The sequence below is a fragment of the Haplochromis burtoni genome, unplaced genomic scaffold (genome assembly GCF_018398535.1).
Source record: "Haplochromis burtoni strain Fernald_Lab_line unplaced genomic scaffold, NCSU_Asbu1 Contig_9, whole genome shotgun sequence".
Taxonomy (NCBI): Eukaryota; Metazoa; Chordata; class Actinopteri; order Cichliformes; family Cichlidae; genus Haplochromis; species Haplochromis burtoni.
In genome coordinates, this window is record NW_024582370.1 from 3,804,849 (window position 1) to 3,823,143 (window position 18,295).

Genomic DNA, 18,295 nt, shown 5'->3' on the forward strand with positions numbered 1-18,295 from the left:
TTTTTTAATCAAAGAATCATATAATGAGATAACTCCTTACTCCTCCTTTTCCTGTGATAGCAAACTGAATATATTTTGTTTTGGAACTTTTGGCTACATAAAATATATTCACAAACAGCTTTTGCTTTGGGAAGCTGTGGGCTATTTTTTGATTGTTTCAAAACATGCTGGTTTTGAAACAAGCTTTACACCTATTCCCCATTTTTCTAGCAAAATATGAAAATGAGGGCTGGTTCAAGACTTTTGCACAATGCTGGACATCTCATTATGAACAAATTAAATACATGCGAGTAAAAAAAATGAAATAAGTGCACAAAGATTTCACAGACTATACACAGAATTTTAATCATCCTTATCAAAAATTGAAATGTATGTTACTTTGTCCAAAATATCTGACAATTATACTCATGCAACAAGAGAAAAACAGTTTCTAATGAACATAGTTGTGAAAAAAAAAAATTCCAGCAAATGTCATCCAAGGCATTATAATGCAAACAAAACTACATGGCATTGGCTAAGACTCAGGGGACATTTTAAATAAATAGATGACAGTCTGAACTCTACACAATCAGGGAGTAAAAAAAAACAACCAAAAAACAGAAGAATCCACCTATAACCTGGAGTCACTTAATAAAATTTAATTGACAAAGGTTACATGAATACAATGTCAGAGTACTATTTAAAAAAAAATAACATTGCAGGACTGCATCTGACAGGTAAAAAACAATTCAAAGAAGAAAAAAAACCACCTAGACGGACTGAACGATGAAGATGTAACTACGTGGATAAGAGTGCGTAAGGTGATGCAACACTGAACTACTTTTTTCCCAACAAACACCAACTACTAACTGTATAAAATGCATCCAGACAACTGGGCAAATCAGTAGGTATTCCAAACACATTGGGGAAGTAATGGCTGTACAAAATCTTCACATTAGTATTACATTTCTGTTTTTACTCAGTGAACACAGGGCATGCTGAGACCACCCCTGCGCTATGTGGGTTTAAAAATATGAAATTCCAAAATAAGGGCGCTTACATAAAGAACAGCAGTGTAGCATCAATGCATAAAGAATATCTCTTTTTAAAAAAAAGAAAAAGGAAAAAAAACACAACAGGTACCATTTACAAAAAATATTTAAACCAAAAAGCATCCACTGGTGACAAAAATCTCATTTTCAAACAGACCAGGATCTGACATGATGGCTTCATGGCTGTCATTTCCTGTCACTAGCTTCGTTATTTTCAAAACTAATGCTTACGAAAATAAAAAGCTGGTCCTTAGTGCTCAACCAGATAAGCTGAGCATGACAGCATCCATTTTTTTGGATGAACAAGGCCAGAAAAGTTCATAGTCTCAGCAGCCATACAGCCACCTCCCTGGAAGACCAGTGTAGGAGTAGAGACAACAGAAAAAGCCCAGTGGTAGCACTGTGGTTTGGTGTATGGCGGTGAGGCAGGAGGAAGTACAGATGAAAGGAAAAAGTGGTGGCAGGAGGTCAGCTGCGATGAAGAATCTCAGGCAGGGTAGAGTTCAGAAAGAAGTGATGATGTCAGTGACAGTGCTATGAAACTCGGATCATCTGAGCCACTGTCTCATCTGCTGCTGCCTGGGCGACATCCTGCATCAGAAGGGCAGAAATGGGAGGTAACAAAAGCAAATTGAGCTCATACACTTAAAATCTCACAGTTTTAAGTGTATGACAATTTGCAACAAGCATTATAGGCTTGAGTTGCTATGTTCTTTCTACACACAGCTGCCTACCTGTGATAATCCCAGACCCATTTCCTTGTCCTTAGGGGAAAAGAAACGACCACCATCTCCCCGCTTACGCTGCATTGCATGACGGTGGCGAGACTCATGTAGATATTTCTGCTAGACAGGAAGAAGGTGGATTACTCACATTAAAATTTGGTTCACAACAAGCCCATCACTAAAAATCACACACAGAGTACAACACAGAAGAATTTAAATATATAGGTTTTACCACCCCCCCTCTCAAAACACTCAAGTCTATACGTTTGACAGAAATGGCCTACCCTCCTTTCCTTGGGAATCTTGCCCTCTGCTTCCAGCTTAGCCCGAGCCTGTCTTCTCTTTAGGATGCGATGGTACTGTTTGGCATTGACATACAGTGGCTCCTCTTCAAGCATTTCAGCCCCTGGCAATGGGATTCGCTGCATTGTGGGAACGCCGCCACCTCCAGGTACCATCTGATTGAAGGAAAAGACAAAGACACAGTGCTTAATATGTCACGCATTTTACAACAGATCCTACTCACAAAAAGACAAATATCAATCCATTCAAATAAAAGAAAAAATTCACACTGCTCTTCCACACCCATACAGATGTTTTAAGTCATTCTTATTTAGACTCCCCAACAGTTGCATACTGGGTCTCCACTGCCAGGAAATTTCACAATGTCAGTTTATTCTACTAACTACTAACTTAAGGATGCAAGCTGCCCAACCTGAAAAGTCCAGAGCAAAATGACACAATGAAACTGACCATCAACTACTGTTTGTACAAAATGGGTAGCATTCAAAGACAAGCCAGATTTGGATGACCATTCACGTCATTAAGATTACAGTCTATGCAGTAAACACGGCATCTTTTAAATGTGGACTTAAATTCAAGGAACCCTATTTATGCTTTGTTGTTTTCAGGCAATATAAGCACCAATAATGAAACTTCCAAAACATTATTAGTTTTACTTATGAACAAAATGCTAATGTGAATTGTATTTAACATGGATACAACCCGGGAAGAGCATGTATCCAAAAATCACCTGTTTAGAAGGACCACAGGTTTACAGGGGGGGTTAAACAAACCTAGACGTGTTCATTTTAGGGTTTGATAAGGTGAGCTATAATTATAACTGACCTATGAAAACACCAGTGATCATTCATAAAAAATATATGTTTAAGCCCATGACCTTTACCATATACCCATGTGAGAGTCTAGATTAGGAAAAACAAAGGTAATAAGGTGCTGGGTACCTCTGCACAGGGCCTTACCATGACCATTCCACCTGCATTGACCATGTTGCCAGAGACGGGCAGGGTGACGGTCACAGTGCCTTGGCCGCTGTTGGTGGTGTTGGTGTTGGCACTCCCTGCTTGTACAATCTGGGCACCTGCCAAGCTGGCAGCTGGAATTGTGATCATTCCTGAAAACAGATAATCATCCCAAAACTTTTTGAACATGACAACTCACCCATGCTCCTATTTAGAAAGTCTAAATAGCAGAAGTCAAACACAAATTTTGGAGGACAGCCTAGTTTACCCTGCTGCAAGACAGTACCATCTGCATTGACAGGCTGGTAGACGATGGTCTGTCCATCAGCTGTCTGTGCCACCTGTTGGCCCTGCACGCTGATCTGCTGTCCCTTGATAGAGAGGGGGGAAATTACTTTACATCATTTTATGGGGATTTATTTATTCAATAGATTTTTAAATAAGAAGCTTGGGTTTTTGCTTTTTTAATTTTTTCAAAATTTAGTACTTGGTTCTGTCCAGCTGTCATGCCGGTCTGGGGCTGCTGGATGATGATCTGCTGAGGCTGACCCTGCTGGCCCTGCAGCTGCAGAGTCTGACCACCTTGCAACTGGATTTGACCTGGCTGCACCAGCTGGATCTACAGACAGGTACAAAAACATCAACAGTGGTTAACTGGATTATAGATCAACACCACAGCAAACAGAATAACAAGGATAAACATGGGGAAAAAAGTACACTTTGCTACCTCGCTATCAACTTAATCTTACATAAACACTAAAAATAACAACAAGGGGAAAAAAACCTACTCAGTGTACAACGTGCTTCTCAAACTTCAGCGTTTACTTCCAAATCTATACTAGTTAGTTTACTATTAATATTATTCCAGAGTAAACAGTGTTGCTTTAGAGAACAATGTATAATTTAATTTAGATACTTTACCTGCTGTAGTCCCTGAGCACCAGATACAGGGACCTGCATTATGGTTTGACCCTGACTCCCTGACATGGCCTGCACCATAATGGGTTGCCCTGACGATGTGATGAGCTGTCCACCGCTCACCTGAACCATCAGAGGCTGTCCCTGGACCTACAGGGAGATTCATACAGCTATTATAGCAGCACTGACAGTGTTCGTCTCTTGTGACTTGCAGAGCTGCATGCAAGTGGTATGACATGAGAAACATCCAGGATACTACACTGTGGATAAAAGCACTTGTTGATCTCACGTTTATTGTTTCCTAAAATACAAACATGAAAGCATCCTGTTATATAGCATAGATTATTTCTGGACCCAATGTATCTAGTGTATGTTTAATCATTTTTCTCATGAGCTTAGGCTACAGAAAAATACAAAATGAGAATTTAGGTCTTGTATTTACAGCCATACTGCTATTGAAACAAGAGCTTACAAGAACTGAATTTGCTTCCTGTACCTTTGTGGTCAAGATGTTGGTAAAATTAATTTGCATTCACATGTTCAACTTGGTACTGATATTTCATCTTATACCATAAAGTGACCACAGCGTACAACTTATGGTCTGTGGCAGCAGCAGCAGCATGACAGGAAGTAAAATTGTAAGGGCAAAGGTACCTGCTGACATTATTCAGCACAACAGTAAGAAAAATATCAGACTATGATGAACAGTGGCAGCCAGTAATGGATGTGGATCCATGCAGACCTCAGAAGGTTGTTCTGTTGTATATTCTGCATATTTTTCTCCACAGCCATCGCACTTGAGAACAAGAACATCTGACTTTCTAAACTTGCTTTTAATAGCAAGAGACAAGCACAACTCAGTTTAGACAGCCATGAGAGCAAAAGCAAAAACCGGAGGCTGACACAGAAAACACTGTGCTGAGGAACGTGCAGTTGCAAGACATGCTTGGGAGGGAAATGATGAACCAAACAGCACAGATGGGTCCTGGAAAAATAAAAATACAAACAGCCCTGGCTATGGCATGCAAACCGGTAGGCTGTGAAACAGTCATGACACTGACACAGGGCGGCGGTGACACCACTACCTGGAGTGTCTGCACCTGCTGGCCTGAGGCCGTCACCACTGGCGCCTCTGTTTGCAGCTGCACAGCCGTCACTGTGCCCTGTGTCTGCAGGCAGGGCAGGATACAGACTCATATATACAGACTCAACAACAAAGTACCAAGAAAATATATTGGAACTGGATTATTGCATCTCAAATCATCTTTTTTTTTTTTTTTTAAAACAATGTATACTCAACCTTTTCCGATTTGCCTAAAATTATATGGTCTGAGGCTTGGACATATCTATAATGCCTGCTTTGAAGTGTTAGCTTCATGTTTGAAATATATCTAGATTTATTTATTTTAAAAGGCCAGTAAACCCAGTTTTCTGCCTTTTAGGCAGAAAGAATCTGCACAATGAAAACTCAAACAAAGTTTGAACATGATTACCTTAAAAATTTGACCTGAAAAGATAAAAAAGTTTGCATATTTTTAAACAATTATGTTCTTGGTTATAAGTAGAGTAATTAGAAAAGATCTGTTCTATTTAGATTATTAATATTTTTGTGGTATAAATGTGTGTCATGTCTCAATCTAGCATGAAACTTGAATGAAAATAGCATCTTCTTCATGTTTGTGACTGAGGATTTCATGTTAAAAATTATTATACATGTTATTTTGCATTATTGTGAAATACAGCTATATATCGTTGAGAAATTGTCACTAGTTGTCTTTTAGAATGTGACTTTTTTTATTAGTCTTTACTAGAGATGGCACGGTACCACTTTTTTATGTCCGATACTGATATCATAAATTTGGATATCTGCCGATACCGATATGAATCCGATATAGTGTTTTTTAATCAATAAAACTGTTTTTTTAATATATTGCTGCATTTTGTATAAGTTCATAATCAAGTTTAAATAAACAACAACAACACTAAAGCTATTCTGTTATACCTGTATATAAAAAATACATGGACCCAAAATATTTCATAGTTCAGCAACACTGATCAATCTAATAAACTTAAACCTACTCCATCCTCCCTATTCTGGTATTTTAAAGAGTACTTAGCAGAAATATTAAGCAACCTAACTAATAGGGTTGCAAACTCCCAGCAAAAAAAATAAAAATAAAAAAAAATAGGGAACCACCCCCCACCTCATGACGCTTAATCGACGTAATCAACTTTAATTTGATGCAGTGTGGAAAATAAAATGCACAGAAATAAATTATTTTTCAAGAATAATTAAATAGATTCAACGTCTTTCTTCAACAGAACTGCAGACTGCACAGATCGTACCTTCCCAAAGGAAAAAGTACTATAGCTTAGTAGGGTATATTAGGGTATAGTTTCTATATACAGTAATGGACTTCTATACATTTTACATCAGATTAAAATTTTGGGTGTGAGATTCAGATATTATTTATTAAACACTAGACATTTTAAATGAGAATAAGAAAGAAAAGTATGTCTTTGTGCCCCCTTTTCCCTGTTCATGCCCTATTGGCCCCCCTGCATAACTTTGCTAGATCCGTCCCTGCACAGTTACCAGCCGTCAGCTACATAGAAAAAGATCCTGGTGTACAAAGTAATATTAAATAAATTCTAACAACAGATTATCAAGCTTAAACGTGCTGCTGTTGTTCAGCCGCTGGTTTCCTCTTTCTGGCGCAAAGTGGGCCAAAAACAAACAAGAGAGACGGACTCGCGACAGAAAAGCCGATCAGCTGATCATTAATCAGTTTCACGATTGAAGTAGCAGCAGGAGAGGGAGGGAGAGAGAAGAGGCAGTCGCTCCATATATCGGTTGTTAAGCTTAACGCAGGAATGCTTTACAAACATTCAGAGATGAACTTACACACTTGCTTTACTTCTCTCTGGGATAACTTCCTCGGAGATGAAATGCCAGTTTGGTAGCGAGGCTTCAAATACACACAGCCGCTCTATCACATGACGCATACTGCTCCCACGTGCTACGGTTATGAGCAGAGTTACGCCATGTCGCAAGTTTTGTGAGGTGCTTTTTTGATATTTAATGGATCGGATTACATTTTTTATTTCTCTCCGATATCCGATCCAGTAATTTACGTCAGTATTGGACTGATACCCATACGTAATATTGGATTGGTCTTTAATTTTTCCTCATATCTGATCTAGCCAATCTCTGTCTCCCAATTTACAGACGATGGTTCAGTTTTATGAAAAGAGAGTTTAGAAAAGAATTGCACTTTTATCTTTAATAGTGTTAAAGATATCCATGTTGAAAAATTGCCTCTGATATCAAAGTGTGAAAAAAAACATGATGGAAGTGACATTTCTCAAAAAAAATGTAGATCTTAAAAAATTGTTGATATCACTCTCAATAATACTTCGATCACAGGTATCATGACTTATGTAATCTCTGGACTTTTAGAGCAAATTAGGAGGGCTGATCAGAAATGATATCATGATCTGAGATCCAATGATCCAACTGGAATCCCTAAAACTTTATTTTATTTTGACCCTCTGGTATTCATAATCTTACTACATATTAGTTCATATGTGGTGTTAGGGCAATTTAAAATAAATAAATAAATAATTAAAAAAGGAATAAAATTGTCAACCCTAAGCTCACCTGCTGCTGGATCTGTCCATTGGCTGTCTGAACAACAATCTGCTCTCCAGTAGTAGTGGTGGCAGTGGTGTACTGCTCCATGGCTTTTTACCGTGAAAAACCTGATGAGGCAAAGACAAAGCATACAAATGAACCAATATTGGATTTCTATGGTTTACAGTGCATTTTATACGTAAACAAATGATAATTTTTTTCGACGGCAAAAAACCCCGTCTTTTTAACCGATATCTACGTGTTTTCAATTTATTGTTCTCAATATTTAAATAGGACCTACTGCTTCCTCACACCGACTTGTGCCGCACTGTGTCAAATGTGAAGTCTACGAATTTCAGCTGAAACATAATCCCCCCAGGAGGACACAGCTGTGTCAGCTGCTGGATTCCTTTAAAGGGGAATTTTATTTAGCGGGTATTTTAGTGGGGAAGCTAACACGGCTAGCGCCAGTCCGCTAGCTAAAAGCGTGGTAAATTCTAGAAAGCGCATAAGGATGCCATTTGTGTCGTAAACTCCGAACGTGTATATTTTCTTGTGGGCAGCTTGTTTATTACAGCTCATTATAATGTACCTGGCAGCGTTTGCTGACGGTCGAACGGTGGCTTTATACCCGCTCTTTGTTCGAGAAACGATATTTTAGCGAAGGAGCTAACGCTAGCTAAGGCTTGTGGACCAAGCGAGGATCATGTTTCCTCGCGGTGGCCAACGCTAGAAACATGAAGCTATTTGTAGGTCTTGGGACGCAGCGGTCGAAATCAAACTGCAATTTGAGTTTTTTGCATTAAGCAGGGTTAGTAATTTGGTTGGTCCATGACAAACCAATCCGTGCTGACAACTACCAATGCCTTCAATCGGGGCTTCCTTACCGTATCTTCGCTGTCCGGTTTCCCTCTGATTGGCTCCAGTACAGCTTGCTAAAGCCCAATCAACAAAGTGAGCGGACAAAATGGCGCAAATGAAACAACGGCGACTGGGAGAGAGGTGCGCAGCTGCGTGACACTTGAACAGGGGGGCGAGGCAGCGTGCAGTGTCCCTGTCCCCTCGGCAGATGTCGCCATTTAGTTTGAGTTTTTATATTTCATCAGACTTCTCCTGACTTGTATTATTTATGTTAACTGGTATTCGATCATGTTAAAAGTGGAAATTAATCCAGCATCAGTACCGTTAAACCTGCAACGCGTCCAATTTAAGTAGTGTTATGGTTCAGGTAATCACCTTTGTTCAGTACAGGGACACGTAATAATGTTACCTCCGTAGCGCTAGTTGGCAGTAGAGTGCCGATTTTATGCTATGAGCCCAGTGTTTGCGGAAGTACTTCTATGAGTGGTGGCATGAGTGCGTGAGCAGCAAGGTTAATTTTAATTTATAGTAAAATAAGTTTTTGTTTTCATGACACCTAAGTGACTCCCTAAAAACAAGAAAAGAAAAACGAAAGGAATAAAAGGACGACACATCGTTTATTGGCATGGCCAGGTCTGTGCAGATACTCTCCCTCCTCTCCAAGTTTGGTGCTCCATCTCTGATTTCCTCAGTGAGCGCTAGCAACTGCCGATTTGCAAGCAGAGGGGCCAGCAAGGCACGGATGGGACAGGGCCCTGCGCAGGCAGACAGAGGATCGAGCAGACCAGGATACAGCGATCAGACATCTAATGGAGAACTCGAACTGGAGGACGTGGAGGACAAACTGCAAGCCTTAATTCAGTAAGATTCAATAGGACTTTTCACACATTTCTCCAGTGTAAAACGATGTTAAATAATAAATATGGTGTCTTTATGACAACATATATGAAGTATTCTGGGGATTTGTTTCAGGGAAGAAAGAAAAAAACAGAAGACTGTGAAGTATCACATATTGAGGAGGCAGATGACACCATCAGGAGCTCCAGAGAGGAGGTTAACCTGGGATGCCATTGAGCAGATCAGGTGAGAATGAGTGTTAAGTTTGTCCAGACAGTAAACTAAGAAGTGTTTCAAATTAAGCCTCATATGAAATCTCAATCAACTTTCAGACATCTGAAGCAAAATCAGCCAGATGAGTGGACAGTAGAGCGTCTGGCTGAAGGCTTCTCTGTCAGTCATGATGTAATCCTGAGAGTCCTGAGAAGCAAATTCGTCCCCTCTCCTGAAAGAAAAGCCAAGCAGAATGCAAAAGTAATGGCTAAAATGAGCCAGCAGGTGCTGCCTTCAGGTGCTAGGACACAGCAGGACAGGTTGAAACTGCCCGAAAGGAGCTCACAAGCCATACTCCCACCTGGAAGCACAGAAGGTGCTTTGATCCCTGTGGCTAATCAGACTCCGGTGATTCAAGGTCATGGCTCAGGTTCCCTAGCTAAGAGTCCTGTCCCTGTTACTGTTCAGCCCACACACATTGCAGCTGGTATTAGTGAAGATGCCACAGTGACAGAAACAACAGAACGCAGCACTAATGACAGTGACCTTACAGAGGAGGATGAAGAGAGTTGGGATGGACAGGTGTTGACACAGGAAGAACTTGAAGAGCTTGTGAAAATGGAAAAGCCCTCTCCAGCAGTCCAAGTTGGGAATGATTTCTTTGATGCAGATGGAAACTTTTTGTATAGAATCTGAGAACATGTTGTGTTGTTAGCTCAGCATGTACAATGTTGGGGTCGTGCAAATTACCAAATAAAAGTTATTTTGAATCTTTGTGCAAAAGATATTTGCACTTTTTTTTTTTTCGTCCAGATATTTCATGCCCATTTCACCCATGTATTGACTTCCCAGTTTATCCCTATGTCAATTTGTATTGACATAGACAAATACACTCACAAGCCACTTTATTAGGTGCACCTTGCTAGTACTGGGTTGGATCCCCTTCTGCCTTCAGAGCTGCTTTAAGTATTAGTGGCACAGATTCAACAAGGTGCTGGAAATATTCCTCAAAGGTTTTGGTCCATATTGACATGATAGGAATTATGACATCATAAAGTCATACAATTGCTGAAAATATGATACATACATTCCTGTTCCACAACATCCCAAAGGTACTCTATTGGTTTGACATATGGTGACTGTGGAGGCCATTTGAGTGCAGTGAACTCTGTCACGTTCAAGGAATGAGTCTGAGATAATTTGAGCTTTGGTATCCTACTGGTGGGTTTAACTTGTGCATACATGGATGGATGCAGTCAGCAACAGTACTCAGGTTAGATGGGGTCTGACACTCTAGGGATCCCAAGTCTGACAAGAAATTATCTCCCACACCCTTTCACCACAATCAGCAGCCCAAACTGTTGTGCCTTCAGAGATACTCTCCTGCATACCTTTGTTGTAATGAGTGATTATTGGGTTTTTGTTGCTTTCTTATCAGCTCAAAGCAGTCTGGCTATCAAAAATTCAATGCCAGAGGAATGATTACTTCAGTTGTTACACAACCACAGTTCTGAACTTATCCCTTTACAATCTTAAAACTGGGACGCTTTGTAAAATGTAAACAAAAACGGTCTGCAGTGATCTGCAAATCTCATAAAGCCACTTTTCATCCATAGTCAAAGACACAAAACATCACATTTAAACTGAACCACAGGGTACCATCACAAGAAAAATATTTTGAATTTGATGGTAGCAACAAATGTCCAAAAAGTTAGGAGAGTGCCATCGTGTAACATCCCCTCGTCTTCTAAAAAAAAAAAAAAAAAAGCATTTTCTTTGTTCTACTGTGAATAAAATCTGGGTTTATGCGACGTACAAATCACTGCACTTTTTTTTTGGAACTGGGTTTTTATAAATCATGTGAAAATATCCCCAGTTGACAGTTACCCATTATTATTGTAAGTCTCACATTCTTGCATTACTGCCGTTAGTGACAAACCACCATGCAGCACAAATAGAGGAACATGAATTTATTGGCAAACCCAAAGAAAATTGTCTCAAATATACAGAAAAGAGAAACATATCAGATAAAAAGGTGTAACCTTGTATATGTACAGAACCATCACAATGACTTCTTCATTTATACAGCAGTTTTAAATTTTAAGAAAAAGTGTGTTACCTTCACCTAAAGCAATAAATGGTCGTAATAAGAACTCGCCAGGTCTCTTCCAGTGTAAAGCGGCTACATGATAACCCTGTGTCCACTCTGCTTTTATTCAAGATCACTCTCTTGTCAAAGTAGCCAGTATTAAATCTCATACCAACATAGAAAAAAAAAAGAAAAAAGAAAAGAATAACCAAGTTATTACAGGTCATTTTCTTTTCACAGCTGTAGATATAAGTATTATTGAGAGTTAACATGCAGTTCGGTGGGAGCTCATATAAAACAGACATTTACTGCTCAAAAATTATCCTTAGGCAACAAGTGCAACTTAGAGATGTCACTGACATACAGGATGAAACTGATTACATATCAGATGATATAAATAAAAACAAAAATCAAAAATAAAATCAGTAAATAGATGCTGGCCACACATTAGGTCCTCACACCAGGCACTTGTATAACCACATCCAATTTACTGCACTCTGAACCAGCTTTTCACCAATAAATTAAACTTTAAAACAAGACAGACAAATAATTGTGCAAAACAACAAACATCATAAGACAGAGTCGTTAAGACTGATTAAAAACAAAACAGTAGTTCACTACAGCTTCAAATGCAGAGATCCACCCACCAAACAAAACAGTCTTGGCATGGCTTTGGCTCTTATCCAGCCATGGTTACAGCAGGAGTTATGCTATACAACATATATAGATTTGTTGGTTTTCATATTGCTATATTTCCAGAACCAAATAATGTTGATTAACTTGGTTATATGTTTGTGTGGTTTAAAAAACTTTAATTCTGTAATTTTTACTCTAAAACTATATTTGTTTCTGAACATCTTTGAACTGCAATCTGTCAGTTGTTATATAATTTGCAAAAGTTGATTAGTACCAAAACTGCTGAAATTGTTACAAACATGACAATTATATGACTACAGTGATCATTTGTCTCATCACAACAGGTCAGGTTTAAGAAAAATGTTATACTACAAACTCTTAGCATTACAGGAGGCCTTGTGCTTGAGGCAATTCAAACTGCAGACAACATTTTAAACAATTTCTGTCCTGAAACAGACATACTTCACTACCCTTGCAGTTAATGCACAACGACAACGATTCATCCAACAAACCTAAAAACAACATGTTACTACAGAATTTTTTTTGATGTGCACGGAGAATTTTATTGCTATAAAATGCTATGGACATGGAAATTTCCACATTCCTTATTACTTTAAAGAAGACGTGTGCCAAACATTTGGACGCTGGTATTCCAAATACAAGATTTTACATTTTGGTCAGGCTTAAGACCCCAAATTTATAAAGCCCTCAATATTGAAGGACAGTTTTTGACAAACAAATAGTTTGTTAAAACTAGGTTAAGAGTCAAGTGTTCCAAAAGAATTACCAACCATTCAACAACCTTTTTGTTTTGTTTTTTTAAACACTTACCAAACTGATACCACATCAAAAAATGGCAAAGAAAAACAGGTTTATGTACAAGTGCATGAGAAAAGAAGTGTGAAACATTTCCAGGTGCACTCCAAGGTGATAGAGAGGGAGAACCCGTAATGCGGTGGCGATGGATTTATACAACCAGCTTTAGATTACGGCATAATTTCTTTATCTCCTAAAAATAAATAACTTTGGGATTCAAACTCACTCAACAGAATCAATAACTGAAGCAAAACACAGTAAGACCTTCGTTGTAATGCTCCTCAACTGTGGCATTAGTCTCAGAGAGCCTCTGTACATTCATCAGGCTGAACCAATGACAGCAGAAGGACAGATTCTTCATCTGTAGCCAAGGCCAAAGTTTATACTAAAAGGTGAAAAGGAAAGTATCTGGAGACAAAAAGAGCGGCAGGAACAGCGGCAGGTCGCGGGGCCCTGTAAGAAACCTGTTGCTCAGTTGCTTGACAGGTTGTGCCTGCTATTCAAGCAGATCCTGTGCAAAGAGAAGACAAGAGCGTAACAGGGAAGTCAGAGACAACACGTAAGCAAACAAAGGCACATATGCAAACATTTACCTTTCCCTTTAAACAGCAACCAGTTATCTATACTCCCCTACAAAACTTGCATTCTATTTGAAAATTTTCTGAAAAGCTGAAACATTTAAAATTATTATTTTTCTATTATGTTGACACTGAAAAACGGGTAATGAACAACCCGTTTCTACGACCATGAAGCTGCCCAAAAGCACCATTAAAAGTAGCTAATATTCTTAATGACCACTACTCGTTATTATTACCCATGTTCCAAAAAGGGAAGAAAAGTTAGCCACTGTACCTCATCTGAGTCATCATGAAACTCTATTTTGCCATTTTGAGTGTGGTTGGTCTCCAGCGGTTCGTCTATCCCATCAGCAGCATTGGCCTCAACATGCTGCTGTAGCACAGAGTACCTGTGAACCAAGAACCTGCAGGGCACATTCACACATTGCTCAGGTTAATCACAACCATTTGAAAACTATGCAAAGCAAACATGAAGAGCATTTTTTAAAACTAGATTTTAAAGTTTGTTATGCTCGACATATTTTCCTGTAGACAGCTTAAGGTTATCTGCTGGAGTAAAATCCTGTGTGCCAAGGTATACTAACCTGCCACCGCAGACATATTTCTTGACAAAGACTACTCCTACTGCAATACTCAGAATCAGGACTATGACAACTGTTATCACAACGGGCACAGACTTGGAGGCCTTATTGTCCACCTGTGAAAGTAAGAGCAAACAAAAAAGAAAATGGCAGTATAAGAAGACATACACTTGAACATGAATGGGGGAGGGGGGAGCTGCTCCCTTTGCTTCATAAAGAGTCACTACAGACTGGTCTGCATATCTATCTAAGGAAAAAAAAAAAAAAAAAGAAAAAAAAAAACTGAATTTCCCGCAGGGGCGATTCTAGGATTAGAGCTTTGGGGGTGCTGAGAGAGAGAGCTGCCCAGCCAGGCAAGATAAATCATATGATTCTTAAATTCATCAAGTCTCTCTGTCCCTGGGTCCTCGTCTCAAAACATGACATCACTGTTTTGTACATTTTAACACAATTTAATCCCCACATTTGTGAAAGAAAAGCAAAACACTTTTTTGAAAAGTCTGTAACAAAACCATCAAATCTGATCAAGGTTATTTAAATGCTGCAAAAGAAGAATGGATTGGAATAAAATAAAATAAAAATACATATCCTAACCTTAATTACTGGGAGAATAATGAATGATGCTCATAGTGAGTAAAAAGTAAACTGAGTGCATTTTTTGGACAGAGATTCACTTTTAATGTGTATGTATAATATAATACAGATCCATATTAAAAAAATAAATAAATAAATTTTTACAAAAGCACCCCCAAAAATGGGCTAAAATTGCCCCTGATTTCTTGCAGGAACCTACCCGAGGGATTAATAAAGTTCCATCTATATTTGATTTGGCATTTTTACACCAGATTCTTTTCCTGGTGAAACCCCATAGAGGGATTTGTGTCTCCTCCCAGTCTTGAATCGAGGAAATTTATGTAAACCACTACACTATGGAACCACTAGTCTTGGGAGCTTGGGGGGGGGAATGGCAATTGGAGTTCTTTAGGCTTGTGACATTTCACAAACTCTTCCCTTTTTGGAGGTGGTGCTTAAGGTACTTGACCCACTACTGATCATGTGGGTCGTGATGTCATTAGCCAAAATGTGGAAAAAGGGGGCGATCATCACTGGGGGTTCAATATGTGGGACTCTCCACCATTTGTTTGTAGGACTGAAGAAATGGCCTGTATTTATATAGCACTTTACTAGTCCCTAAGGACCCCAAAGCGCTTTACATATCCAGTCATCCACCCATTCACACACTGGTGATGGCAAGCTACATTGTAGCCACAGCCACCCTGGGGCGCACTGACAGAGGCGAGGCTGCCGGACACTGGCGCCACCGGGCCCTCTGACCACCACCAGTAGGCAACGGGTGAAGTGTCTTGACACAGTGAAACGTCTCCTGTCAAGCTCGAGACTACCTTTAAATCCATGACTGGAAACCTAAACAGTCATTTGAAACAACTAATATGCTTACATGGATAAATATGAACAATAAGTCTTAGTATGCAGAGATACTGACCAGAAGTTCCGGGCCGACTAGGTCACTCACACATCTCTTGCTGAGGTCGATCTCTTTACGCATATGCACCTCTCCTCCTTCACATTTATCCCCAGGGATTTTCCTGTAGCTGTGGACCGAGAGCACAGTGATGACTGCATGAACCGCCTATCAAAAGTGCATGATTGCTGTGGTTTTGACTGACAGAGACTGCACAATAACCCAGTTTTAAAAGTTATTCCCAGCAGGCTGTATTTGCACTCATTCTACACGATAAGAAGTTATGTTACATAAGCAGAATCCTGAAACTAAACAATTGACATTCAGAGGTTCTTAGAGCATCGTTTCTTCTTCTAATTTGGTTCACTTAGATTCTTTTTATACTCCGATTATTCGATAAGCAACACCAGGAGGATGCATTACAAGGGTATCATTTTAAAAGCATCTATATATTTTAATATATCTATTAATATTTCACATTAATTTTTTGATAAAGTTTTAAAATAAGACGAGATATGATATATTGCCTCACTCTCAGTCCATAAGGGTTAAATTCAACAATTACTCACTTTTATAGATTGGTAGGTATGCAGTGAGACAACCAAGCCTAAATAAAAATGTACTTTTTCATGCACTCTTACTTTATGGCGTTAGTCTAAACTGTCACCCTTATCTGCTTCCTCTAACTACTCTGTGTGACAATTACTTCCTCATTCTAAAAACTTTTTTTCTCTTTTAGAAAAGAAAAAAAAAAACACATGTTACACTTGTGTAATCATATCTGTTTAAATATTGTAAAACAAGAAGAATATCTCTGATCAAAGCTCAGTGGCAGCATGCTGCTTTGAATAAAATGATGGTGAAAGACGCTGTTTATAGGATAATATTGCTGCCAGTACCGCCGTTTAACATTAAACTAACAATAGTGGGGAGCAGAGATCTCTTGGATACGAAGGTTGAAGCTGGAACCTTACCCACTAGTCTGCAACTGCTCCTCTTTGCCCTGCAGACAGAACTCCAACACTTTGTCTCTCAGGTCCGGCTGCTCCACACACTCCGAGCTGTTCTCTTTACGGTAGTACCCAAAGTCACTGCAAACAGTCACACAATGCCACATTTGATAAGTCCTTGAAGCCCCAGTTCGTTAATGTGGAAATAGCCATTCCAATTTGTTTTTACGCTGCAATTTGATCTCATTTCCTCATGCTAAAATTCAAATCATTTCTGTTTTTAAAGTCCATTCATTACAAAGACAACATCTTGAATGAGCTCCAGCAAAATATCTACAACAGTCTGATCATCAATAACAACACTCAGTTGCAGTTAGTTAGCGGTGCTTATACTTCAGCATATTACCGTCTCCAAGTCTTACCACATGAAGTCATCCAGGGTGCATAAACACGGGGTTGGCTGGGTGTTGATTATGTAATCGCGCCCGTTCCAGCAAACAGAGTCCTTCCTTAGACGCAAGAACTTCTCTTTGTAGCCCAGCAAGCAACCATCATTGGGATCACTGATATCATCAGAGTGGGCCAACCACTGCACATAGTCATCGTCTCCACCTTTAAAATAAAATAAAAAAATAATAATAATTTGTTAGTATTACACCATGTTTAATTTAAAATAAAAACCTACTGACAATATGTTTAAATCGCATCACTCACATGTTCTAGTAAGAAGTTCTTTGAAGTCAATGGTAAACGAGGTCCAATACTGGCTGAGGTAAGAGTCTCTGTAGCCCCAGATACTAACATTCATAGAACGTGCTCCTGGCTCTGATGCAAGCCCAGTAAAGAAGATGGGATCTTTGGTGAAGTTGTACTCATTCCAGCACTGTCCTTCATCAGTAGAGAATCTGGCAGAAAAATATTCCAACATCAGCATAATCAGCATCAGCAAAAAGGCTAAAAGCAACAGCATTTTATGGATTACACATAAGACTTTTTTACATTCATGTTCCTCAAGGCTTGGTTCAAACAATGTCCATGACAGTGATGACAAAGACCAAGAGTTTGCATACAAATTCCTCATCCCCAACCAGTCGTGGCAGATGACCGCTCCTACCTGAGCCTGGATTTGTCAAAGGTTTCTTCCTGTTAAAAGGGAGTTTTTCCTTCCCACTGTCACCTAAGCGCTTGCTCATAGGGAGTTACATGATTGTTAGGCTTTTCTCTGTTCTTTCGTATTGTAGTGTCTCTGTGAAGGTTCTGTCATCCAGGTCATCGTAGTCAAAGGAGCTTGCAAAGAAAAGCGTCTGGACTCCTTTAAGTTGCTTGAAGACGTTTCACCTCTCATCCGAGAAGCTTCTTCAGTTCTAAGGTCAAATGGTGGAGAGTCCCAGATTTAAACCTAGTGGGAGTCTTCATGTTTGTGACTGAGGATTTCATGTTAAAAATTATTATACATGTTATTTTGCATTATTGTGAAATACAGCTATATATCGTTGAGAAATTGTCACTAGTTGTCTTTTAGAATGTGACTTTTTTTATTAGTCTTTACTAGAGATGGCACGATACCACTTTTTTATGTCCGATACCGATATCATAAATTTGGATATCTGCCGATACCGATATGAATCCGATATAGTGTTTTTTAATCAATAAAACTGTTTTTTAATATATTGCTGCATTT

The 18,295-nt window shown here is 39.2% G+C and overlaps 3 protein-coding genes across 14 annotated transcripts; 1 reads left to right on the plus strand and 2 right to left on the minus strand.

The window, feature by feature from the left end:
- Positions 1-319: 319 nt before the first annotated feature.
- On the minus strand, positions 320-8,579 carry nfyal (nuclear transcription factor Y, alpha, like). Of its 12 annotated transcripts, none has more exons than XM_014339652.2 (10): positions 8,458-8,579; positions 7,598-7,698; positions 5,022-5,105; positions 3,940-4,086; positions 3,506-3,637; positions 3,287-3,389; positions 3,001-3,170; positions 2,041-2,214; positions 1,766-1,876; positions 320-1,622 (listed from the first exon to the last, which is right to left on the minus strand). In XM_014339652.2, exons 2-10 carry the CDS (start codon positions 7,676-7,678, stop codon positions 1,566-1,568), a joined length of 1,059 nt encoding a protein of 352 aa, XP_014195138.1. In that variant the 5' UTR covers positions 7,679-7,698; positions 8,458-8,579; the 3' UTR covers positions 320-1,565. The 12 variants fall into 12 exon arrangements, with proteins under 12 accessions (XP_014195138.1, XP_014195141.1, XP_005914952.1 ...); XM_014339655.2 differs by having other exon boundaries at positions 3,305-3,389; positions 5,019-5,105; XM_005914890.3 differs by having other exon boundaries at positions 1,766-1,873; positions 3,019-3,170; positions 5,019-5,105.
- A 101-nt stretch (positions 8,580-8,680) lies between these two features.
- On the plus strand, positions 8,681-10,264 carry ngrn (neugrin, neurite outgrowth associated). Its single transcript, XM_014339682.2, has 3 exons — positions 8,681-9,292; positions 9,404-9,514; positions 9,601-10,264. The coding sequence occupies exons 1-3, from the start codon at positions 9,057-9,059 to the stop codon at positions 10,175-10,177; spliced, it is 924 nt and encodes a 307-aa protein (XP_014195168.1). The 5' UTR covers positions 8,681-9,056; the 3' UTR covers positions 10,178-10,264.
- A 1,172-nt stretch (positions 10,265-11,436) lies between these two features.
- LOC121815807 (sortilin-like) lies at positions 11,437-17,959 on the minus strand. The gene is made up of 7 exons (XM_042228243.1): positions 17,329-17,959; positions 17,037-17,226; positions 16,639-16,755; positions 15,686-15,794; positions 14,185-14,297; positions 13,875-14,004; positions 11,437-13,533 (listed from the first exon to the last, which is right to left on the minus strand). Exons 1-7 carry the CDS (start codon positions 17,693-17,695, stop codon positions 13,519-13,521), a joined length of 1,041 nt encoding a protein of 346 aa, XP_042084177.1. The 5' UTR covers positions 17,696-17,959; the 3' UTR covers positions 11,437-13,518.
- Positions 17,960-18,295: the final 336 nt, after the last annotated feature.